At 37.2% G+C, this 22,522-nt stretch overlaps 1 protein-coding gene across 8 annotated transcripts in view; it reads right to left on the bottom strand.

Annotated features, from left to right (window-relative positions):
• ZMYND8 (zinc finger MYND-type containing 8) overlaps nucleotides 1-21,496 on the bottom strand; it is a 48,471-nt gene extending 26,975 nt beyond the window's left edge. For 5 of the 8 annotated variants that reach the window (XM_062008787.1, XM_062008794.1, XM_062008793.1 and 2 more), the window contains exons 1-3: nucleotides 21,423-21,496; nucleotides 11,618-11,688; nucleotides 3,389-3,537 (exon numbers count right to left, since the gene is read on the bottom strand). In XM_062008787.1, coding sequence (XP_061864771.1) covers nucleotides 3,389-3,537; nucleotides 11,618-11,688; nucleotides 21,423-21,436 — 234 coding nt within the window. In that variant the 5' untranslated portion in view covers nucleotides 21,437-21,496. Of the gene's footprint in view, nucleotides 1-3,388; nucleotides 3,538-11,617; nucleotides 11,689-18,713; nucleotides 18,880-20,328; nucleotides 20,372-21,018; nucleotides 21,141-21,422 lie in introns of those variants that run through there. The other 3 variants (XM_062008789.1, XM_062008790.1, XM_062008791.1) reach the window with 3 other exon arrangements.
• Nucleotides 21,497-22,522: the final 1,026 nt, after the last annotated feature.

The raw sequence follows: 22,522 nt of genomic DNA, 5'->3' as shown, positions 1-22,522 counted from the left end.
TGCTTGTAGTTTGCAGAACCATCTTGTTTGGTTCTCAGGCAATTTTGTATGTATTCTACACCATATACACATCTGCACTTGTGCCCACATGACTCACAGAACAGTGCAACCATATGCATTTTCCATACCTTTGCAGCATCCTATACAAATTTAAGTGACACAGGGCATAAATTAATGTTACCAGAAACCACTCATATGCAAGCTTGGAACGCGACATTTCTAGATTTCTAAAGCTACCAAGGACAAAGGCTAATTACTTGCATGAACAGAGGACTTTCAAGGTCAAATAAGATGATGCAGAAGTGACAAGACAGCTGAAGATACTATATCTCAAAAGATACACCAGAAGAGATATATCTGCAATTATCTGTGTATTTCAGGGAAAAAAAGGATGTTGCCCACAAACTTTCCAAAAGTATTTTGCTACCTAAAATTTCCCTTGAATTTTGATCAGTTTGGATGGTTTCCATTTTCTATTCCACAAATGATACAGCTACTAAAAAGATGGTTTGTTCCCACCACAGATATAAGCAAAATGTTACATGTTCTGTACTTCCTCTGTATACATATATTTAACCAAGACTTTCAGAAGAAAGGTTCTATGAGATCCTGTGGAATAAGAAGCACAGCATAAGGCTTTAACTGCATTTCAAATGTATTGCTACTACAATCATTCAGATACAAAGGCATATGGAAACCCAGAGTGAAAAAGAGAAAGTTGCAATTTACAGTGGAGTAACACGTTTTCTTTGCAGCTGTATGCACCACAGCTGAGACCAAAGTTTCAATAGTTGTATACGTGGAGATGCAGCCATGGGGCATTTCCTTAACTGCAGATAAAGGAAACTACCAGAAGAATTTAATACATATTCTGACTTTGAAGGGAGTATAAGCAGAATATTCACACTAACCTCCTAAGAATCAGTGATATTGCTTTAAGACAAATATAAAACCTGTGAAACCTCTCCAGAGAAATCAGCTCATAACATCCAAACTGAAGTCCATTTTTGCTACAACATGTGAAGAAAAAAAACCCAACAAACTCTGAGACTCTAAAGACCCAAAAAACCATAACTAAGGGACTAGAAATGCATGATTCAACTGCATCAAAGGACCTTTTCATTTGTTCTAATTAGAGTAAAATGTGTTAATACTTTAAGTTTTACCAATTATGAAAGAAAAGCTTTGTTTTCTCAATTGTTTTGCAACAAGTAAATTCAAGCTCAAATAGGTAGTAGTTTGTTTAAAGTCTTTAAGAAATTTTTTAAGATGTGTAAAATGACAGAAAAAACTGAGAAAAAAAAACAGTATTATAGTCCTATTTTGGTGAGAAATGGTCACTATTTATATTGAGTTTAGATTAATATTGAAGCTGGTAGTAAAAAATGCTGCCAACTCCAATTACATTATCACTGACCAGTTAAATGTCAGAAATTCCTGTTTTTTAACCTATCTTAGCTACATTCTACTATTCCAAAATTCTGTGCTTGTATTTCAACACTTTAAATACCTGTTGGCACAATTCTGAAGTTCTGTTACTACATCTACAACATGTAAAGTGAAGCTTCATGCAACTATAACTTGAGTAATGGCATCGTGAAATACTCAAATATTACAAAACATTTAAATAATGTAGAATATTCAAGTTAGAGGTTTCCAGTTACATTGTCACACCTCAAAATGGATTTACCAGCCAATTAGAACCCCAGCTACCAGTTATGTTACACTTGAAATTTAACCTGAGAGCAGACCAAGTAACTGTAAGCTTAGCTCACAGCTGTTCAGCAGTCAAAAGAATCTTTACCAGCTTCTGCTACCACATAGAGCAGAGTTTTGCACTTACTTTAGAAACAACACTCTTCAGGCATGCCCATTTCAGATTTGACATGCATATTAAATCAAAAACAACTTGTGAAAGTGAAACAAAATTGAACAAATGGCATTTTCTTGCTAACTTGTAACAAATGCATCAAAATAAGCAAGCCTGGTTGCTTTTCTTCATTAGATATACAACTTTATTCTATCCTGTAATATTTGAGGTCTGAGATACCTGGAAAACAGAAAAGGATTTACCGAGGGGATTGTATCAAATTCAACAACTGCAACTGTGCTTTCACATATATTTTAACATGCATGAACAAAAAGTGGAAAAAATAGCCTAAGATTCAGTTCCACTGTTTGTAAAATTATCTTTATGCTCCATAGTAAATGTCCAGGATGTAGAGGAATTTATACAGCCTGCAGCAAAGCTCAGTAAAAGCCAACCTGACTACACTGAACTAGTGGAACAGTGCCTACACATGCTATTACTAGACCTAATTATCCTCAAGTAAATTACACTTGACACTGTAAGACTGTTCTCTAGCAATGTCTAATTTATTCCTAGTCTTCATTCCAAGACAACTTCAGTGATTAGGAATTTCATTTTCTTTCTTAACTAGTGTAACTGTATTAGGATGACATTTAATGTGGATGCTATTACACCAGGAAAAAGTGCCTTAAATCCTCAGAACTTAATCCTGTGTTTATATGATCCTGGCAAAAAACACTGACACACAAAAGTACTTGGAAATATACAAAGGGATATCATTATTAAATTAGATGAGAAATCATTTCAGTAAGGCTAAAGACTGCCTTCACGTAGTCTCCTCCAAGATGACAGGGGTGCTTTACAGCATTTGCTATTCAACACACTTTATATAATTCTTTCACTTGCATCATACAATGAATCAGAAATTGTCAGTCTTCTGGAGTCTAGTTCTTCCAAGAACTACAAAAAAATGATAATAAATTCAGTACCCAGAAGACACTGAAATTAAGGTTTCAAGCACAAAGACTGAAAAGAACTGTCGTTGTGACCCTTGGATTTTACTAATCTGGTAAGAGTGTACTCGGCTAAGCAATTCAAAGGAAGGGGAGGGAATGTGTGGGGTACCAGGAAGAAGCTTGGATGTTTGCTAATAATTGGTGGTAAGACTGAAAGCAGATAAAGGACTTCTACTGACATTATGAGATCTTTCTTAAATCTTGGATACCATGCCACTGAACAGTTCCTTTTAATTAATAACAGCTTTTATTGTTGTTGTTACATTCCTTCATAATTCTTTTGTTCAAAATTGCATTTATTGGTGATACATCTTATTAGCTTTACAAAACAAAAAACCAGGAAACATGAGGTCTTTCTCATACAGATGGAAAATAAAAATTAAAGAACACTGAAATCCAACTTACAATGCCAACTCCTACACTCATTGCATTCAAAAATTAATATCTACTTCTTAAGAGTACAAAAATGGAGCTTCCTAAAGAGGACAGACTTCCTGGTTAGCTGTCTCTACATCCTTCATTGATTCATATTCTAGAATAACAACATCATGCCTTCTCTTACCTGCTCTTTATTATTACTGTTTAATAGACCAGGTTTCTTTTTCTTTTTTATAGGACTTGTTGATGCATCTTGTGGTGAGTGGCCATTAGAGGAATGTGGAGGGCTGGGAAATTTCCTTTTTTGTGCTGTGCGTTCAGCAGAGCCAGGATCTGCAACAGACACAAACAATGTGGTTGAAGAGCACATATCAACGAAAACCATTCAAAACAAGGTTTTGTCATTCACACTCCTTCACTGAACAGTATAAAAATTTTCTATTGTCCTTCATCCAGTCACTGATAAAACTGGAAGCACAACCTTGCTAATCACTGACACTGAATTCTCAATACAGTAATTTAGATTAACTTTTCTTTCCCCATTTTCCCACAATGTTCTGATTGCTCATCTCATCTCAAATTTCAGTATGTTTTAAAGCATAATAACAACTGTCAATAAGGTAAATTGACAGCAATAATGATTTGGACACATGGAGGTAAGTTCAACAACCAATGTCCTTTAAATAGAAAAAAGAAGTATTTCAAACAGTAGTTGAGCATGAACTGACTATGTACAAATTACTTGTGTTGTGGAAAAGGGCAAGCAGTACTGAAGTTCAAACCAGAATAACAGCATTAGAATGCTTGCCTATGTGCTTAAGCTTATAGAAAAGACGGTATTTAGTGGAAAGAGTGGAACAACATCAAGAAGCCACAAAATTAACATAGCACAACATTTTGAAACACAATGCCCCCAAAAAATTATGATGCCACTAAAACGTACTCATGATGCAGCTCAAGAAGGGATCTGAAAAGGTATTTCTAGACTACAATTTATTTCCAGAGCATATGGTATTTATATGTAAGGATGAAAATATAAAGATAGAAACGGTGTAGTGGAAGAACCTCTGTGCAAGAAAAAATATACTAGCCCACATTAATTCGTGAAAATACCAATCTTAACTACTATAATTAGCATCACACTTTTTTCAGATGGGTCCAAACACATGAAATATGTAACTGTTACCTAATCAGCTGTGAACATTGCTCTTTATTTCAGTTTCTCGAGCTTCTACATCTTTTTTTCCCTAAACACATAACTGCACAGAAAAAAAAACGCAGTGATTTTGGTTTCTTTCTACATAATTCCATACAAAACATGGTGCATTGGTAACGTGTGTCAAGATAATGATTAAGAAAACTATAAATAAATATGAAAAACATTTGAAAATATGGATGGAAGAAGATATAACTGAAGGAGGAAAGAGAAATGTACCGTTGATCTAGAATAGCTGCACTAGGCTAAGAACATGTAATTTCAATGACCCCAAGAAAAGTGTTTCCTAGCACAAAAGTAGTGCTGACTCTCAGAGGAATTTTTCTGTTGACATGGGTTATACAATTTTGGCAAAACATAGTTAAGTTGGTTTAAATAAATAAAAACTTTTCATGTTTTGAGTTTTGACACTAAAGAATGTGTTTTTCCTTTTCTTTTATACTTGCAGGCAGCATTTAGGACTGATTATATCCTGACATGCCTAGGCTGAATAAAACCAATAGAATATGTCTGAGATCATTATTGTTACTTAATTTGTTTCAATTCAAGCAAACCTGCCTCCCACTCCATTAAGGTTAAAAATTCATATTGCTTTGACAATACAAACAATTGCCATGTAAGGTGTGTCACCTAAATGTGTGAAAATTATAGTGTTTGCCTCCTTCCCTCCTAAAGCAATTATGACAATAAAAATCCCAACACAGGTACAAGTCTGCTGAAAGAAGACTGGAGTTTCTTCTTTTTTTTTTCCAGTTTAGCTAATTATGTACAGAAGGTGGCAGAAGAACTCCTTTGGCTGACATGTGCTTCATATATCCCAAGACAGCTGAGCCAATACAGCTATCCTGGAAGAAACACTGCAGCATCAGGGTCAGATAAATGGAAACCCACAACTTAATCAAAGCGATCTTACCTTAAAACCAAAACAAGCTTTGATTCATCAGAGTAGAACAGAGCTTACTCAGCATGGGAACCAATTGCAGAATTTTAAAAATTCACAATTAAAAAAATATATCTTTATCTTAACTACATCAAGACTACTGCACTTTCATAAAGGGTATTAGTTATTCAAATTCTGCACCTAAATTTCTTACATTTTAAACACATGTTCTATGAAAAATGAGCTGTTCTAAAGTGGTGATTGTAGAACAAAACTTTACTGATTTGGAAATTTTCAGAAAGTGAGATGTGAGAAATATAAGAAACATATTTGTTTAAACAAACAAAAAAAAATCTTTTCAATATGAGTTGTGAAAAGATGGTGAAATTAGCAGTGATTTTGGTCTTCCAGGAGCCAGAAACAGCAATATATTTTTTCAATGGAAGCCTTATTTTAGTCTTCCAGGAAAAGCATTAGATACCAGTAAACTAAAAGACTTAGATACACCAATAAAAGTTCTCTGTGATTTAAGTAGGTTTATGATATCTCAATGCAAAATTCTGAATAATGTTTCCAAGTGAACCTAGTCAATTGCTGTATTTAAGTTAGCCATTCAGCAGAAGTGATACTCAACACAGCCAGCCCAAGGCTTCTTTGGTTACCAGTATGCTATCCTTTTTATTACAACACAAACAGTTCTGCAAACATTTGGTGAACCAGATCAAAGAATTAGATTAAATGTAACAGAAAACTAAAAATGTCATGAAAGTACCTTCATGAAGAATTCGTTTGATGGGTCTAAGAAACAGCTAGGCTAGCTTGAAAAAGAAGGTGGTATAAGAGAAGATACAAGGATATAAAGGTGACAAAAGGCTGTTTTAGCTGTCATTACCGCACAGAAATGTGTAACTATGCCCTTAGAAGGGACAAGAACAAAACCAGAAAACTGACTTCCACCTAGACTTTCAGTTCTTTCCTCTTCCTCAAAAGATCTGAATGCATGAACTTTAAATGGTGTTGAGGGAAAATAATGAAGAATTCTGGGAGAAAAGGCAGCAACATTAATTCCACTGTCGGCACCATTACAGCCCGATTTGACAGAACAGGCTTCAATTAATGGTTTATATGGATTCCAGAAACATGAATTCTCCCAGTGATATTGAATAGTTGCTAATAGATTTATGACTTTTCAAATCCATTACCTCCAATATCATGCAAGCTTAATTATCTTTAAAACACTTAATAGAATCATGGATAAATCTGTTAGAACTTACACTCAGCTCTGACGCATTTTAATCTGATGCCAGAATTTTGAAATATGATGCAGTTGCAATCAACCACTAAAGCCCTGTTTACATTCCAGAAACTTCCAACTGGTGCAATTAACGCAATCCAGTTGCTTAATGTAATAAATAACAGAGGTTAACCATGGTTGTGTAAATCCTACTGAACTCCTACTACATTACAATTTTACAGAAGTACAGAAGGACACTCTTATTTGTTTCTTCATTGTAGGACTTTAGAAGATAAAGAAACACTACCCAAAGACTTGCAGTATAAGATATATAAGCTGCTTGCAAGCTAGAGCCTGGCTGTAGGGGACTTGCTGCCCCAAGGCACTACCGAAGACCCTCTGTTGATTTCTAAGTAACAAGGGCTCTGCACTAGAAAGAACACCCTCAGGCTGCACTGCTATTCTACTATGCAGGGGAGGATTCTCAAATTACATTTCACATTGGAGTGAGAATCTCATCTCTATGTGATTAAATACTCAGTAGCATTGCAAAGAAAGGTGATACACATGTACTGCTATGAAACTGTTACAAAATATATAATGTATTCTGGAAATTCCCCTTTACTAGCAATTTGTATTTATATTTGTAACATTCAAACCTTTTACCACTGAGAGAAGCCCCCAAGACCAAACCTGCACCAATGCAAAAGCAGTAAAAGAGAGAATTCTCACCATTAAGCAGTAATGTCTCAGTATATGGTCATCTAATAAATAGCTGTCACTGATGGGGGCAAGTGTGCTCCTAGCAATGACATCTGTCCAACTAGCTAGTTAATCTGGTTCAGAGAGATATGTAGGTAAAAAACCAAACTTCTATACCCTAGTCCTTAACTGACTCAGAAGAGGACTGGCCAAGAGGCAGCATAGATGAAAAGGCTGTAAGGGTCTATGCCTCATGACGGGAGGCAGATAGTTGAAGAGCTCCTTTTGACTAGTCACTAAGCAGACAATGGTTACAGTACTATCTGAAACATATTGAACCTGCATAGAAGTCCATCTGCCACCATAGCTAACTACTGTTGACAGGTAGGAAAGATAAACTAACCTGCCAATTTTAAAAAATTCTTCTGAGATAACAGGATAAAAACACCCAGTGGAAAGTTCACTGCTGTACAACAAGAACAGTGCAAGTGAAGACAGAATTGTACCAAACAAACAAGTTTGTCATGCTGCTCCAGTACCACAACCCGGAAACACTCAGAAAATTCTCCAGAATGCCTTGCAAGTCCCATCTTGAAATATTTAATAAACAAGATTAAAAAGTAGGCTATAGAACTGGAACAGGAATACAAGATGTTTCTGTCAGACATGTTAACATATATGCAGAGGACAAAATATTTTAACAGTCTAATTCATGCTAAACAGCAATGCTCTGTTGTCTCCAATTTATGTTTTTGGATGCTTTGCATAGTCTTTAAGCTGTCATTTCCTATTTTCAGTTCTCAAATGCCTGATGCCTTCTTGTTCTGATCAAGGGACTAATGTAGTTTAAAGTTGTCCTGGTTTAGGCCCATCAGGGAACAAAAGACCATGATTAGCCTCAAGTACCGAAGACCTGAGGATTGCCAAAGGGCTGGGAGAGCTTAATTGCTGCTTAAGGTTCAGGACAAAACAGAGCAGGCTACTCAGCTTGGGGAAGAAAACATAAAATAATTTAATGCAATACCAACTAAAACATAAACTTAAAACCCCAAAACATAATCAAAATAAAACAACACAGAGTGGTACAACAATGAAGAGTCTGACCAGCCCTTTAAGACCACCTTCTCCCCACTCCTTCCCTCTTCCCGTACTCAGAGTCCTGATCCCAGTGTTTTTACCTCCTCCCCCCAAAAACGGCTCGGGGGGCAGGGAGTAGGGGTTTCAGTCAGTCTATTCCTGATAGCTTCTGCCGTTTGTCCCTCCCCAGGACGGATGAACTCCACACCAGTCCTCCCTGCGAGTCCATGGGGTAACTCACACGCATGGCAGCCCTGCACGGGCTGCTCCGATGCCCACTGACTCCAAAGGCTGCAGCTCCTCTCTGCCTCTCGTGTGGGGCTGCTCTGCGGCGTGCAGGCTCTCCAGCACGGCCTGGGCCATGGCTGTCTCCCCACACAGTCCCTCGTCCATCCGGGCTCACTCACAGGGAACTGCTGGTGGCTCTCAGCCCTGCCATTGCCCTCCATGGGTTGCAGGGGTACAGCTGCATTCTCGCCACGGCTTGCAGAGGGGTCTCTGGTCTATTGCTTCTCCTTCCTTCCTCCTTCTCTGGCTGTGGGGTCCGCGTGGTCGCCTCCATCTTGTATCACTCTTATACCTCCTGCCAGCACTTCAAATTCCCATCCCCTAAATAGTGATCGCAGAGGCGCCAGATTGGCCCAGCCGGGCCAGAGGTGGGTCTGAACCCAGAAGCGGAGGAAGAGTCCAAAAACTCTTTACCAGGTTTTCACTGCAACCCCCTCCCCCTGATACCAAGCAAAAGTTACTCCTTGCTAAACCATGAAGCTGCACACACACATTTTATAAGCAGATCTAAATCATAACTGCTACAGCAACTTTACTCCCCTTCCCCACCTCACCAGGTGTCTGTCCTCAACAACTTTTTGCAGACTGGCACTGTGTGTAATAGCAGGGTTCATTAGTTCATGATTCAGGCAAAAACTATGCTACAAAAAATGATCACTTTTCTGCTACATCAGATGCTCAATATAGCTTACTATGCAACAGCAGCAGCAGTGGTGCCCGTCTAAGAGGCCAGGTAGAAAAATGCAGCTGAAGAAGAGCATGTAGGGCTGCAGAGCTCTGACCACAGCTATAGACTCATTGTTACATATGACATTAAAATGCATAAGCAAGAGACATCAGCTATGGTTTTCAGCTCTAGTTTAATCATGGCTTAACTCTATCTAAATGCTTGGTAACAAAGCTCTGTATTTCTCACATCCAACAGGTATATTCCTGCCCTCTCTCTTGCACCCGTTCTGGCAGTCTGCCAAGCCATTTCAGCATACTAAGCTAGTAGAAAACTATTTGTGTTTTATGGTTCAGTTAGTTTCCTGGCAGCGTAGGTATGGAAGGAAGTGGATGAAACTGCTGTACTGAGCAGTTTGACCAGCTTAGGCTGCTTTGAAATCACTTTACTTAAACCAATTCAAAGGCTGTGTTACCACCCTTGTTACAGATTAAACAATGCATGTTTCAGTTTAGCTTAAACCGAACTGGAATCGATTTATTGCAATTAAAATTAAACTGCTTATGCCAAAACAAGAACATTTACACCAAAATGCTTATAACAAAACAAGAGTTGGTTTTAAAGCAATTTATTTTCTTACAACTGTCTTTAGACATTGCCTCAGGTGAGCTGTACAAACTGTAGCAGAGTAAATTAGGTTACAAAGTTGCAGCATATCAACTTCTCTGGGACAAGTATGAAGTTACATGGTACCACTGACCCATCTAGCACATCAGCTTCCGAGATCATCAAAAAACCCAAACAAACCAAGAAAAGCTGTAAGCTTCCCTTAAGGGTTTGTCTGTATAGGGTTAACTTCCTCATTTACATCCTTTCTAAAACACAAAGCAAAATTCTGAACAAGATTTATGTTACAAGAAGGAAACATAGCTGTCACTTTCCCACCAGTTTAGAACCTTGCTGCACCTTTTCTGAGCACAGCAACAGTTCTAAAATTCTGATTCATGATTGCTGCAGAAACATTGCACTAATAGAGAAACTTGTCTCAATCCAAATAACAGTAGTTCAGAAAGATTCATCATAGCAGGCCTATAACATGGCCAGCTCCTGGAATATGACATTTATGATCCTTTTACTTCCTATGCAAAATTACATATTCAACTCCTATACAGTTCTATCACTAATTCATAGATTAGGTTAGGAACACAACAAAGTGTGATGGCTTCTGGGAAAGTCTCAAGATTTTGTTACAACCCACATCATTTCACATCAACCTCTTCTGAGATGTCAGGTCATATGTACTACATCTTCCAATCATACCATGAGAACTGAAACAAGAAGTTTACTGTCCATTAGTACAAATAAGACCTAAATGCAATTTTGCAACTATGTTATATACCCAAGCTATCTCATCAAAAACTAAAGGAATGCAGATGATGTGCCATACTTTCAAGACAATTACATCTGCACTTTCAGAGTTAGATTTATGACTTCTTTAGTTGAAATGTGAACAGTAAGTGGGTATGTGCCAGAATTTTTAGAAGATGGTATTAACCATTGCTGCCATATGACAGAAATGGCTTTCAAGTAAACTTTTTAAGTCAGCTGCAAGTACAAAAGGAGATGGACAGACAGTTGGTGGTCAATTACAATGAGCTGGACTAAACAATTAAGTGGAAGCATTCTGATTGAAGGGCATTTCTGTTCCCCTACTCCAAAGACAGTGAGAATATTTACATTGACATAGATGGTTACATACTTGGCTTTATTTTATATTAAGACAAAACATTATTTGCTTGTAGTAACTCATTCATGGCGAAAACTTCAGAAACCAGAGGGACTGAAATTCTCCATCACCTTCAATTCCACCAGATCAGGAATGGATATATAATGTCCCTGGAATACATACTGCTCAGGAGACCAATGTTTGTGGAAACAGAAATGTTACTGTTGTTCTTTTTTCTTAAGAAAATTAGAATTTGTTACTATAGGCATCACTACCTTATTACTACTACTACTATTTTCTCCTACACTGCAAATCTAGAAGTACCTTAAAGAATCCATGACAAATGAGATGTCACAAGAGACTGATGTTTTCTCATAATTTAACCTCTGTTAGTTATTCTTAAATCAAAAATAACAATGGAGTGTCTGTAGGGGGTAGGTTTGAAATATAATGAAAACCAAGCAAAAATTAAAACACTTTCTAACACACAATAGTCATTGTAAAAAATACAATGAGTCTTGCTTCTTCACTCAAGAGCAGCTTCATGGTAATTACAAAGTTTCACTACCCTGGTTTACAAATATTTGAATATTGTAGAACACAGATGAAATATTCTTTCTTACCTTTGGATCGAGTGGAGATATCCATCCCCTCCACCACCTCCTGCTCTGCCTTTATTTCCTCTTCAGCCAAGCTGCAGGATTCAAAAAGGTGAATTAGAATAGTTATAGATTGTATTATTCTCATGTCTAACTTCATGTATAAAAGTTCAACATAACACTGTCAAATACAACTATATTCAAATTTTTGATGAAATCTAAAGTCTGCTGATTGCCAGAGTATAACATTGACCATAACATGTAGAGAAACAATCCAGGTACATGTGCATGCTGTGTGTTACCTATTACAAAGGCAACATTTCCATACTAATGACAGTCTTAGAAAAGGTACAGAAGATTGTTACTGGATGTACAAATTGTATGTAAAGCCATACAGGAATTTTGTTCCTTGTAGCTCCTAATCTAAGGCCTATATAAACTATGTGGACAGATGCCTGATAACATTTAAACACCAGCATCATTGAACAGATCAGCTGAAGTAACAGATTTAGCAACACAGAACAGCTTGCAATATTATAAGGTAAAATGCAATTTTAAAACCTATGAAATATATCATTTCAAGGATTTTGTAACTAGACTATGTAACAGAAAAACAAATATTTATAATTTATTGGCAATATAATTCCACCAATTACTAACTATAATAAAGACTAAACAGAATAGAGTTGATAACTATTATTCAACCATTCAACATTACATAGACAGTTTTAATTAACTCCAGGCAGGACCAAATGATTAAATAAATGACAAACTATATCAGATTTACTGATATTCTACTTTCTTACAGTGATGCCATTCAAAAATAACCAATGAATTTCGCTAGTTAAGTTAGTTTGGGGTAGGAAGGAGGAAAGGAGAGGGAAAAAATGAAGAATTAATATTCAGTTACACATCAGTTTTGGAGATCCAACTAACATCAATGAAAGATAAAAGGAAACACATGATGTTGAAGCAAGCTCAAACCCAAAATGATAGACAAATGACGTTATGGTGTCTGAAGAGGGATTGTAGTTGTCCATGAATATCACCAGAACACTATAGCCAAGCGGGATGTAGATCTTCTTCTCTGTAGTAACACTTTAATGTTCAGTCTGTTGAAGTTGTTGCTGATACCGGTTTACACTGATATGGCAGACTGCAAACTACTGCTGCTATGGAGTAGACTGAGATTCCATTCAGCCATTCCAGTTCTAGGGACAGCTATTTCTACCAGGGAGGTCAAGCTTTAGTAGTTAAATCCACCTGAGATGACTAATCAGAGCTCAGAAACAACATTGAGGGCTTGGTTATGCTTATATCAGCAAAACTCTTCAGCCTGACAAACAGTTTATATTAATTAGCAAGAGTCTTGTTACTGGTATAGGTTAAAAGAGCTTCCTAAACAAGAAAGAACTTACCAGCAGAAGGGCTTTTTAGTATGGTATTTGCCAAAACTACTTTTAATCAATTATCAACCACCAGAGGGTTGGGTTGAAATTCCTTTCACATTTCTAAACAGGACAGTTATGTCAGCAAAAATTTTAAATACAAATTAACTGAGCTCAATGTGAAGACCCAAAGCTGAGAAAACCCTTGAACTTCAGAAACTATTATTCTCTACTTTTCATTTGCAGATAGCAATGATTTAAAAATTAAGCTCTTTAAAGTCATAAAACACTGAAGGGAAGTTCATCTCCCTTCATGCATCCGATCTCCCAGTTCATGCACTATGCTGCTAATCTCAGTAGCAACGAAAGGCACCCATGTGACCAGAATTATGGTAAATATGTAGCACAGTTGACCATAGCACAATGCTTCTCAGGTTTATTTTGCATGGGCAGATTAAATGCATAACATAGCTGCCCATTCTACAATGCTCACCAATTTACTATGCATGGGCAGATCAATTATACTGCACATTTGTTACACCCTTTCCCATAGGGCCTCCAGCAAAGAGGAACTGGCAGTGTGTTGCAGACACCAAAACATTTCATGCATCACTTGCCTCTACCCATTCTCTTTCCTAAGCAAAGGGAAGGGATGGGCTCAGGGGATGGGTGTATTGTTCTCTTCCAATGTCACATTGTTTTTTCCCTCCCCTCCCCACTCATAAAATCCTATTGCACTATTACCAACCTGTAACAAAACCCATATTTTTAAACCATCATGTATATATGATTAACATAATATCAAGAGTGAAGTAATTTGGCAGTACACATTACCTGGTTTTAAAATACAGATCCAGTTTCAGCCACAGACTACAACACACAAGTCTTTACGAGACTTGGGTTGAAGTTTTAAGATCATTTTACATAGGTTGTTACTAAAAGAAATGGTTTCGTCAATCCCTAACTTCATGTTCCAGAAACTATGTCAATTTTAACTGAATTAGTTCTGCAATCTAGCTCACTAAGCAGCTGGATGTGCAGAAAGGAGGAAATGGGAGCGTGCCACATATGGGGAAAGGGGAAAAAGGGTCATATCCTTTAGCAGCAGCTCACATTTAAGTTACATTAAAGCAATCACAATATTCCACACTAATCCAAATCTTTCAGATGTGCTTTGTTCAAATCACAATCTCAGGGGAATTTGATACAAGAAGAAAGACAGTAGTTGTCACAAGTCAGTATTAAAAGACCCAGAGTTGTGCATGAATCCTGGCTGAGAAATGGGTGTCACAGATCAATACAGCAACACAGCAGCAGGAATGGTTCCTACGAAGGAAGCTACCTACCTAAGAAGCAGTGGAAGCTAGAGCTGCTGTGCACCTGAGGGCCAAAACCTAACACCACAGGATGTCACAGGTCTGGAGTCTTTCGTATTATTACATATGAGGCTTCTTCAGCCCTAAATCTGTCTCACTCCATCTAAAAAGCTTAATTTAGGAAGTTCAGCCAGTTTCCTGTGTTACCTTTTCCAGTGTTTTTCAATAAATCTATAGAGACAAGAAACTCATTCTTCATCAACAGATCCCAGATGAACAAAGAATCCTGACTTAATTAATCTGATCATAAGAGATGCCCAAAGACAACTTTCCCAAAGACTTGAAGTATACAAAGTCAAAAATGCATTCATCACTTGCCACAAAGCTCCTTCCTTCTTCTTAGCAACAGAGGTGCATATATCCTATACACACATATGTACAGTGTGTCACCCACAACTAAAAGAAAATTCAGCAATTATCTGCTACACTATGAAAGCTGAGCCCTAGAGGAACAGATTGCATCTCCATATTCTCTACTGTAATTAAGCCCCCTCAATCTTTTAAGGGCACAAACACTCAAGTATGTAAGAAAATCTCTGAGGTTGTTTTGAAAAAAAAAAAAAAAGGTTGGGGAAGAACAGTTAAATAGCTATAAAAGGTACTTCAAAGTCACAGCTCTTCAGAAGCATCTCCTATTGTTTTATTTGGTGTAATGTATTATGACTTGCACAACATGACATTGTTTGAATGCTTGCAGTGATGATTGTAGTGGAAATCTTTAAGGCTCAAGTTTGGAAATACATGCTAGCAATTCACAGTAAGTTTACAGCAACTTTTCTAAAGCTGACAGATCTTTTCACCTTTGCACCTTCCATCAATATAAGCCATCTTCTGAAAACACACAGGCTTCCAAATGCAGAAATTTCATTTGCAAAAGATTTCAAATTAAATAACTGAAGAAAAGTAAGTCTTTAATAACAGGTACCTTACAATTACCCACAACAAAATAAAAAGAAAATTAAAACCAGCATCAAAATAATCACGTACAAACATCTAGTTCTATGGAAACAGTAACTGTGTGACCAAGTAGACTATTCTAGAGTTTTGAGAATTCATTTTTGCAGGGCTCAGAGCTGTTATTTCAGATAACATGCATTACTATCACGCATGCCGACTATGAATGTGATGCTTTGAGGCTGTAGATCAGAAACAATACTAATATATACTCAAGTAACTAGATGAATACAATAAATACCTGATGTCATTCTGAAAGTTACTCTCTTTTCTTCACTAAGATGAAGACAGAGGAACATATTTTAAGAACACAACTGAAATCTCAGCTTTGCCAGTTTCACTGTCAATTGACTAGAACATCAATTAATCATTTAAAACTTCTCTACTTGTATTGATGAAAATTACCAAAAAAAGAGAAGAAATTGTTTTCTAAAATGTTAAATCAATTTGCTTTATACAAATTATTTTAACATGTCAGAATGAGGGGAGAAAGGGTGGAGATTATTCCTTTGAGGATAGTTGGGGACAGAAAGGAAAAAAAAATAACGATTGCAAACATATAGGGCTTATTGATACTTAGGTAAAAATGCAGAAAAAAACTTAGCTGCTTAATTTTCAAATATCTTCTCTGTTAAACTGAAGAGAGAGGGAGTTTTTTTAATACTAAATTCCATTTTTGACATTTCAGACCAGTAAGGAGAATACTGGCTTTTCTGTTTAGGAAGATCATTCCTGTACTAGTAGAAAAAACAGACGTATACAAAATTACTTAAAGCTGCTCCAACCTATATTAACTACAAAGATCAATTAAAAGTTGCAGATGAACTACTGCACCTTGACATTTAACCAAGAAAAACTGACAGATATGGAAAACCACTCGAAACAGCTAATGCTCACATACACAATCCAGATCTACATTCGGGAATAAACACATTAATATAAAATTAAGAACCATATCTTTCTGGAGGTCATTTTTCCTTTTCATTAATAGAAAACAAAACAAAAAAAGCCCCTGATTTAAGACTATAAGCACTAAAACCGAACTTCATCCTTAAGATAATCCCTGCCTCTTCTATATTACATCTGTGAGTAGCAATTCTAAATAATGATTTCAAAAAACTGCATTCAATGAAAAATTGGAAAAAAAAATATTTGCATGCCATTGCTGAAGAAATAGCAGCTTTGTATAAGCACTCACCTATAACAGTCTCTTACTCATCGGTAGCTATGCTATTTATGCAGGATTCTTAAAATGGCGTCTGACAGCACTGCACTGCCTCATTCCTGTACTGTAGCTAAAATGGTAGCAGTTTATTCAATAACACTATCTCTTGTTTAAACAGCAGTGCTACGTTGGAAGCAAGCATCTAAATAACAGAATTGGGAAAGTGTGACAAAAGGACACCTGACATCCAAATGTTTAACTAAAAAGGCACAAGACAAGGGGGTTTTGTGAAGTCACAGGTTACTAAGGAAATCACTCAGTCTTAGATGCACTCTCCAGTTTGAGTGCCTCACTTTATGTTTCCTTTTGCAGAGCTCCCTGAAAAATGCTCAATGTGTATTAAGAAATTAATATATACAAAATGCCAGTTCAGATATCTACATTCAGTAATGTTTAAGCTCCTTACCTCTGATACTAAGCAAAGTGTGTGTGTGTAGAGATGTATTTATTTTAAAGAACATTTAGGTTCTTTTTAAAACCTTCTTCATATTCAGCATGATTCAAGACAGCTCCACAAAAGAGAAAATCAGGGAAGTGAGATCCTTGGTATCATACTGTCTTCTTTAAGATCGTAAACTATGCAGTTGAGGCCCAAGCAAGGCTGAATAGCTATAGATTTCAGACGCTAAAAACATATAATGTCTGAAAGTAAAGGTCTATACTGGCTAAATCAAGGATGTTAACATCTTGTTACAGTATGTTTTTAATCTCACAGTATGAAACACAGATGCTATGACAATTGGCAACAAAGGGTTAATACAAGAACGACAGACAGCTTCTATTAGATAAATAAAACTCAGCTCCCATGTAGCTATTACTAAATTAGAGCTTAACTCAGGAATACAGGACATGTTTACTAATAAATAGATTTAAAATACTTTGTCAATTCAATTTAAAGGGCCAAGCTTGATGGCCAGCTACAACAGTTTTCAGTCTCTGGTTTGCAGACCCCTCAAAGCAGTGTAATACCACTAAGGGGTTTGCAGACAATAACTAAGTAAATCAAATCTAGTCTAGCAGGCTTAAATTCACTATAATGGGATTCATGTGTCCACAGGAAAATATGAGGGATCCAGAAATAAGAAAATTTGAAAGTTGTTGTCTGCTACACTCTACATGGGCAAAGGTATGTTCAACTTCCAAGATATTTAGGAAATTCAAATTAAAACCTTGAATTACAGACAGAAGAGAGCTTTTACTGAGATTTATCATCCTTTAGCCAATTATGCTGGAGTGGCACCATTGCTATGGAAAATCGACCATGACCTATCACTTTTCAGCTACTGGAACCACGTGGTAAATACACTTGAAAACAAAGCAAGAAGGAAAGAAAACAAATCAACCAAACAAAAAACAACAAAAGGGGAAAAAAAGGGAAAAAGTGATATCACAAAATGGAAGACACTCAGGAAGATGATCCAATTGAAGCTTGTGGACACTGATATAAAGGGCCACATTTGTAATGTAATCTACCTATTTATGGTTTTTGCACACGAAGTTTCCTTTATGACATGCTTTCTTAGCAGCAATGGAGGCTTTCCCCTACATTTCAGTACTCCTGCCTGATGTGAGGAGAGGAAAAGTCACATTTGGAGTGCTTTATACTCAGCATTTTATTCAGTCTCAGTATGTTAAGTAGTCAATAGTTTAAAGAAATCACTCAGTTTTTCCCCAGCACTGTTTAGCTTCCAACTAAAACAGTTTGCAAAGAATGAAAGAGGCATGTAGCTTTTAAAAAGCTACTGTTTTCATAATTTATAATCCAGATCATTCCTTTGTTTTTCCCCCACTGCATTCTTTGTCCAGCCAATTACAAAAGTAACTGGATGTTGGCACTAAATAATAGTGGCTAATCATATTCATCCTGGGCAATTCAAATTACTCTTTAGTAGCCAGAAAACTTAAAAGTGCAATTATACGATTAACTGCTAGTTACATTACAATAATGGCCATTTGCTACAAGCTGAATAAACCTCAGCTACATTGCTTCATATACCTCCTTGTCTAATTGTGATATTAACAAGATCCAGTCCTGTACAATCTTGGATAGAAAGAATACGTGCTTTTTCCCCACGTCTATCACTTAAACCCCCACATTCCATCTGTCCTGAACAGTAGAAAAAACGGCAGAGAGCTTCTTATTATGCAATCTATGAAAGTGAGTGATAACATCATACCTTGACAAAGCACCAAAAATACATGAAATTCTTCAGCTTGGCTGAATTTGCTTTACTTAGATGGAACAAAGATGGTAGAAATTTCGAGAAGGCCTTCCTCAGTCTTGCCCCTGCAATTGTCAATCTTTAACCTACCCTCTGCTTCTATTGGCTCAAGTGCTCCATGGCGCAGCGCGATTGGGCTGATCTGTAAAACAACACTGCTGTCTCTACCTTGCCTCAGACATCTTGCTGCAATGCAGACATTTATTTTTTGTGAACTATAAAAGAATTACACTTGAGTGATTAAAAATTGTGAACTTTAACAGCCTCACGATGCTATGTTTCATTACATGCAGAAGGGCAGCTTACACAAATGCGCTTCACTGTCAGCGGTGTGTCTGGAGGTGTAGATTTGAAACAGATCCTAGTTTAACAAAACCTGTGGGAGCCATTTTAATACAAGCCTTCTGATTGCAGATCACTTACTCCTGCTTCCTCATATTAAACAAATACTATGTTGTGCACTACTTAAGACTGAAAATAAACTGCTAATGTGCATAAACTACTGCTAGGAAAATTATGTCCAAATGTAATTTCTGTTTTGAGCAATTGAAGAACAGAAACCAGAATAACTTCTTAGCTGTGTTACCACTTGTATGTATCCTGAAAAATGCATTACAATTGCACAAAAATGCTATCGTATGAAACTGTGGTATAACCAACCCAGCATTGTTTCAGGCTGCAAACTGAACTAGACGTTCTTATAATTTAATCCATTGGGGTGGGGGGAGGGAGGCGGGGGGGGGGGCGGGGGGGGGGGGCGGCTGTTAGGCAAAGTGAGACATTCAAAGTAATGGCAAACAAGTAACCAAAGGTAAATTGCTACATTACCGAATGTTAATCAAATACATGGCAACCTTCTACAAAAGTTAGCACATAACTGTGCCTCGGTGCAGTTATTTGCAAGGCTACCTTAGCTCTAAGTTCCTTCTTAAAAATCATGTATGTGTGTGGACTGTTAAAACAAGTGCAAAAATTATATTAAAAGCACAAAAGAGCAGCCTTCCTTTTGTAACAACTCCGGTGATCACTGAAAAACAGCTTGTTAAAACAAGCATGCAAGTGCTACAGTTAAAATCTTAATGAAGGGCACAAAATGTTCTAAATTAGATAAATAATAAATAATAAATCAAGCAAGTTTGACTTTCTAAAGTATCAGAAACATACGCTCGTTAAGTATTATTTACTTTACTTCATAAGGTCACTTCATTGCTGAGTACTAGCACTTTCATCACACCTCAAAAGCCTAAGGAACAACAAAATTGCGCTTTCCCTTGCAAACATGGTAACTAATGATCTATGAATGAACAGTAAGGACAATATTTTTCACTGGCCTGAGGTACAGAGGAAGCATAAGCTTCAAACTTTAGAGGCAAATTATATATATTATAAAAAACACAGTGCATTCATGTTTACATGTGCAAGTCCCTTAAAATGGACGCTAAGCAAATGTGATTTTTTTATATGACTAGCCACTAACATTACTTTACCTACTAGACTAACTGACCCAGTAAAAACAAAATGTTTGAAAAACTATTAAAAATGTTCAGAGAGTAGCATGCTGCTTACTTACCAACTGTTCAAGCACCCATCTCATTTTTCCAGTTAAGAAGATACAACAGGCTGGCAGATTTGGGAATTGATCAAAAAGGAATTTCTTGAAATAATTACGTAGCATTAAACCAAAAGTTAAAAAAAAAAAAAAAAACCACAGGGAAAAAAAAACCAAGAACGAACAACATGTACTACTGTCATGAACCACACATGATTTTATATCCTCTGGACTCCACAACACAGAACTGTGGCTGATACAGTGTAAAACAAAAAGGCACAGATAAAAGGTACATTAGTTTATTTGAACTATGTAAAACAAGAAAGCTAACAGTTCAAAAACGTTTTCCATAAAGAATCAGATTTGTAAACAGATGTACTGCTGCATTTTATTGAGCAGCAATCCATTTCCAAAATCTGCAGCATTAAAAACTCCCTTTAAAAGGAACAAAATATTAACCATACATTGTCCCTCAGAAAGAGAATCACATTGTATTAATTACTCCTGCAAGAAAAAAACGTTCAATAATCATTTTAAGTTAAGATAAGCTGCATAAAAAACATGATGCAACAGCACACCACCACCTAGGCCCAATATCTACAATCTGCCATTAGCACTTTTTGCTGATGTCTAGGTTTTTAAAAATCCCACATTTTCTCAGAGATAACTTATCTTAGCTATTCCATTCACTGTTTAGAAAGGTAAACTTGCCTGTTCTTCTGTCTGCCATTATCCCTGCTTGACTCCCTGTAGGGCAGTTAAATGCATCTGCTCCCTAGCTTCCATTTTCTCTTCAGCAGGCATGTGACACAACAGACAATAGTGCTGGCAAACTGCTCAGAGAGAGAAAGCTTCTTTGGAATACCAGCATCTTGATAAACTCAAAACACACCGTCCTCCTGTGAACAAGTAGGTATGCCAAGGTTTTGCCAGTCTGCAAAATAAAGCTGTGGCTAATGGCTACTAACCATGTGACCCAAGAAAGCAAATTTAAACAGTTCCAACTTAATAAAGTGCTGTGGTGTGAGTTTTGCACAACAAATCACAGAGAATCACACTCTCAACCCACAACTCATAGGTCTTAGAGAAAAAACAATGTAAAAAGTAAGGCTTACCTCTGTGGATGCATTGTTAACACAGTGTTATGTCAATACTTATAAAACATGGAGGACAGGCTCTCAGTACTCAGGCAGAAAGGGCTTGGCACTTCAGCTTGATGATCTGTCTGCCCAATAAAAGCTAATCCCGGATTGGCTGCTCTGCTGAATCTGAATGTAAAGCTTCAGGGGATTGGCTGAAACACTTCCTGAGCGATTATCTTTGTGCAGCTCTGGCAGGCAGGAGCCATCCTGTGCACAGGGAACACAGGCTAAGCTAGGCCCGTTTCAAGGAAAGAAACTTGAAAAGAAGCCTCAAACGAGCACTTTCCATATAAAATACACAGATTTCCAAGCAGAGGGGAGTGATCACAAACTGCCTGCCGAAGCAAATGTGTCTCAACAGGCCGCTGATGAAGGCATTTGGGTATTTTAAACCTCAAGGAGGACAAGTTCGCCCAGGTCACAAAAGCTGTTCTTTATAAATGAAAAGCTGAATTCACTTGGCTGGTGTTCTGCAGTGTGCTCCACGGAGAAAGCAAGGCCACAGAAAGAGCAAAACATACCGAAAGTGATCATGCACTGGAGAGACTGAAACTAATAACAGAAAATTCAGATAGAATTCTCCTGTTCCAGAATTTAAATGGATTTAACACCTGCTGCAGCAACCATGTACTGACAGTGTGATTTCTTTAGGTATTATCATAAGCCAAGCCTAAAACTATTATACAATTAAAATTGGATCCTGACAGAGGGCTGCTGCCATTCAGTGCATGCACTCCTTGTTTATAAAAATCCTGCAGAGCATAACCAAAAACACCGGTATCACACCAGATATTGTCCTTTCAAACCTTGCCCTGCCCCCCGCCCCCCTTCAGCCCCCACCTTTCGGCCTGCTCAGGCTGCCTGTTACACAAAAATCTGACTTCCGTATGAGTCGGCTGCAGCTGCAGTTTCCTGTCTATTAACCCTGTAGCACTTGGTACTTTTTAACATACAATACAGGCCCCTAAAAAGACATAGGTCTCTCTGTGTGGCAAGTTGCCTGTCTGCTTTCACAGAAGCATTAACATAGCTTTTCAGAAATTTTTGGTTTAACTTTTATCTTCTACTAAAAT

Source organism: Colius striatus, chromosome 16, assembly GCF_028858725.1.
Source record: "Colius striatus isolate bColStr4 chromosome 16, bColStr4.1.hap1, whole genome shotgun sequence".
In the NCBI taxonomy this organism is placed as follows: domain Eukaryota; kingdom Metazoa; phylum Chordata; class Aves; order Coliiformes; family Coliidae; genus Colius; species Colius striatus.
This window is presented reverse-complemented; position numbering and strand designations above follow the sequence as displayed.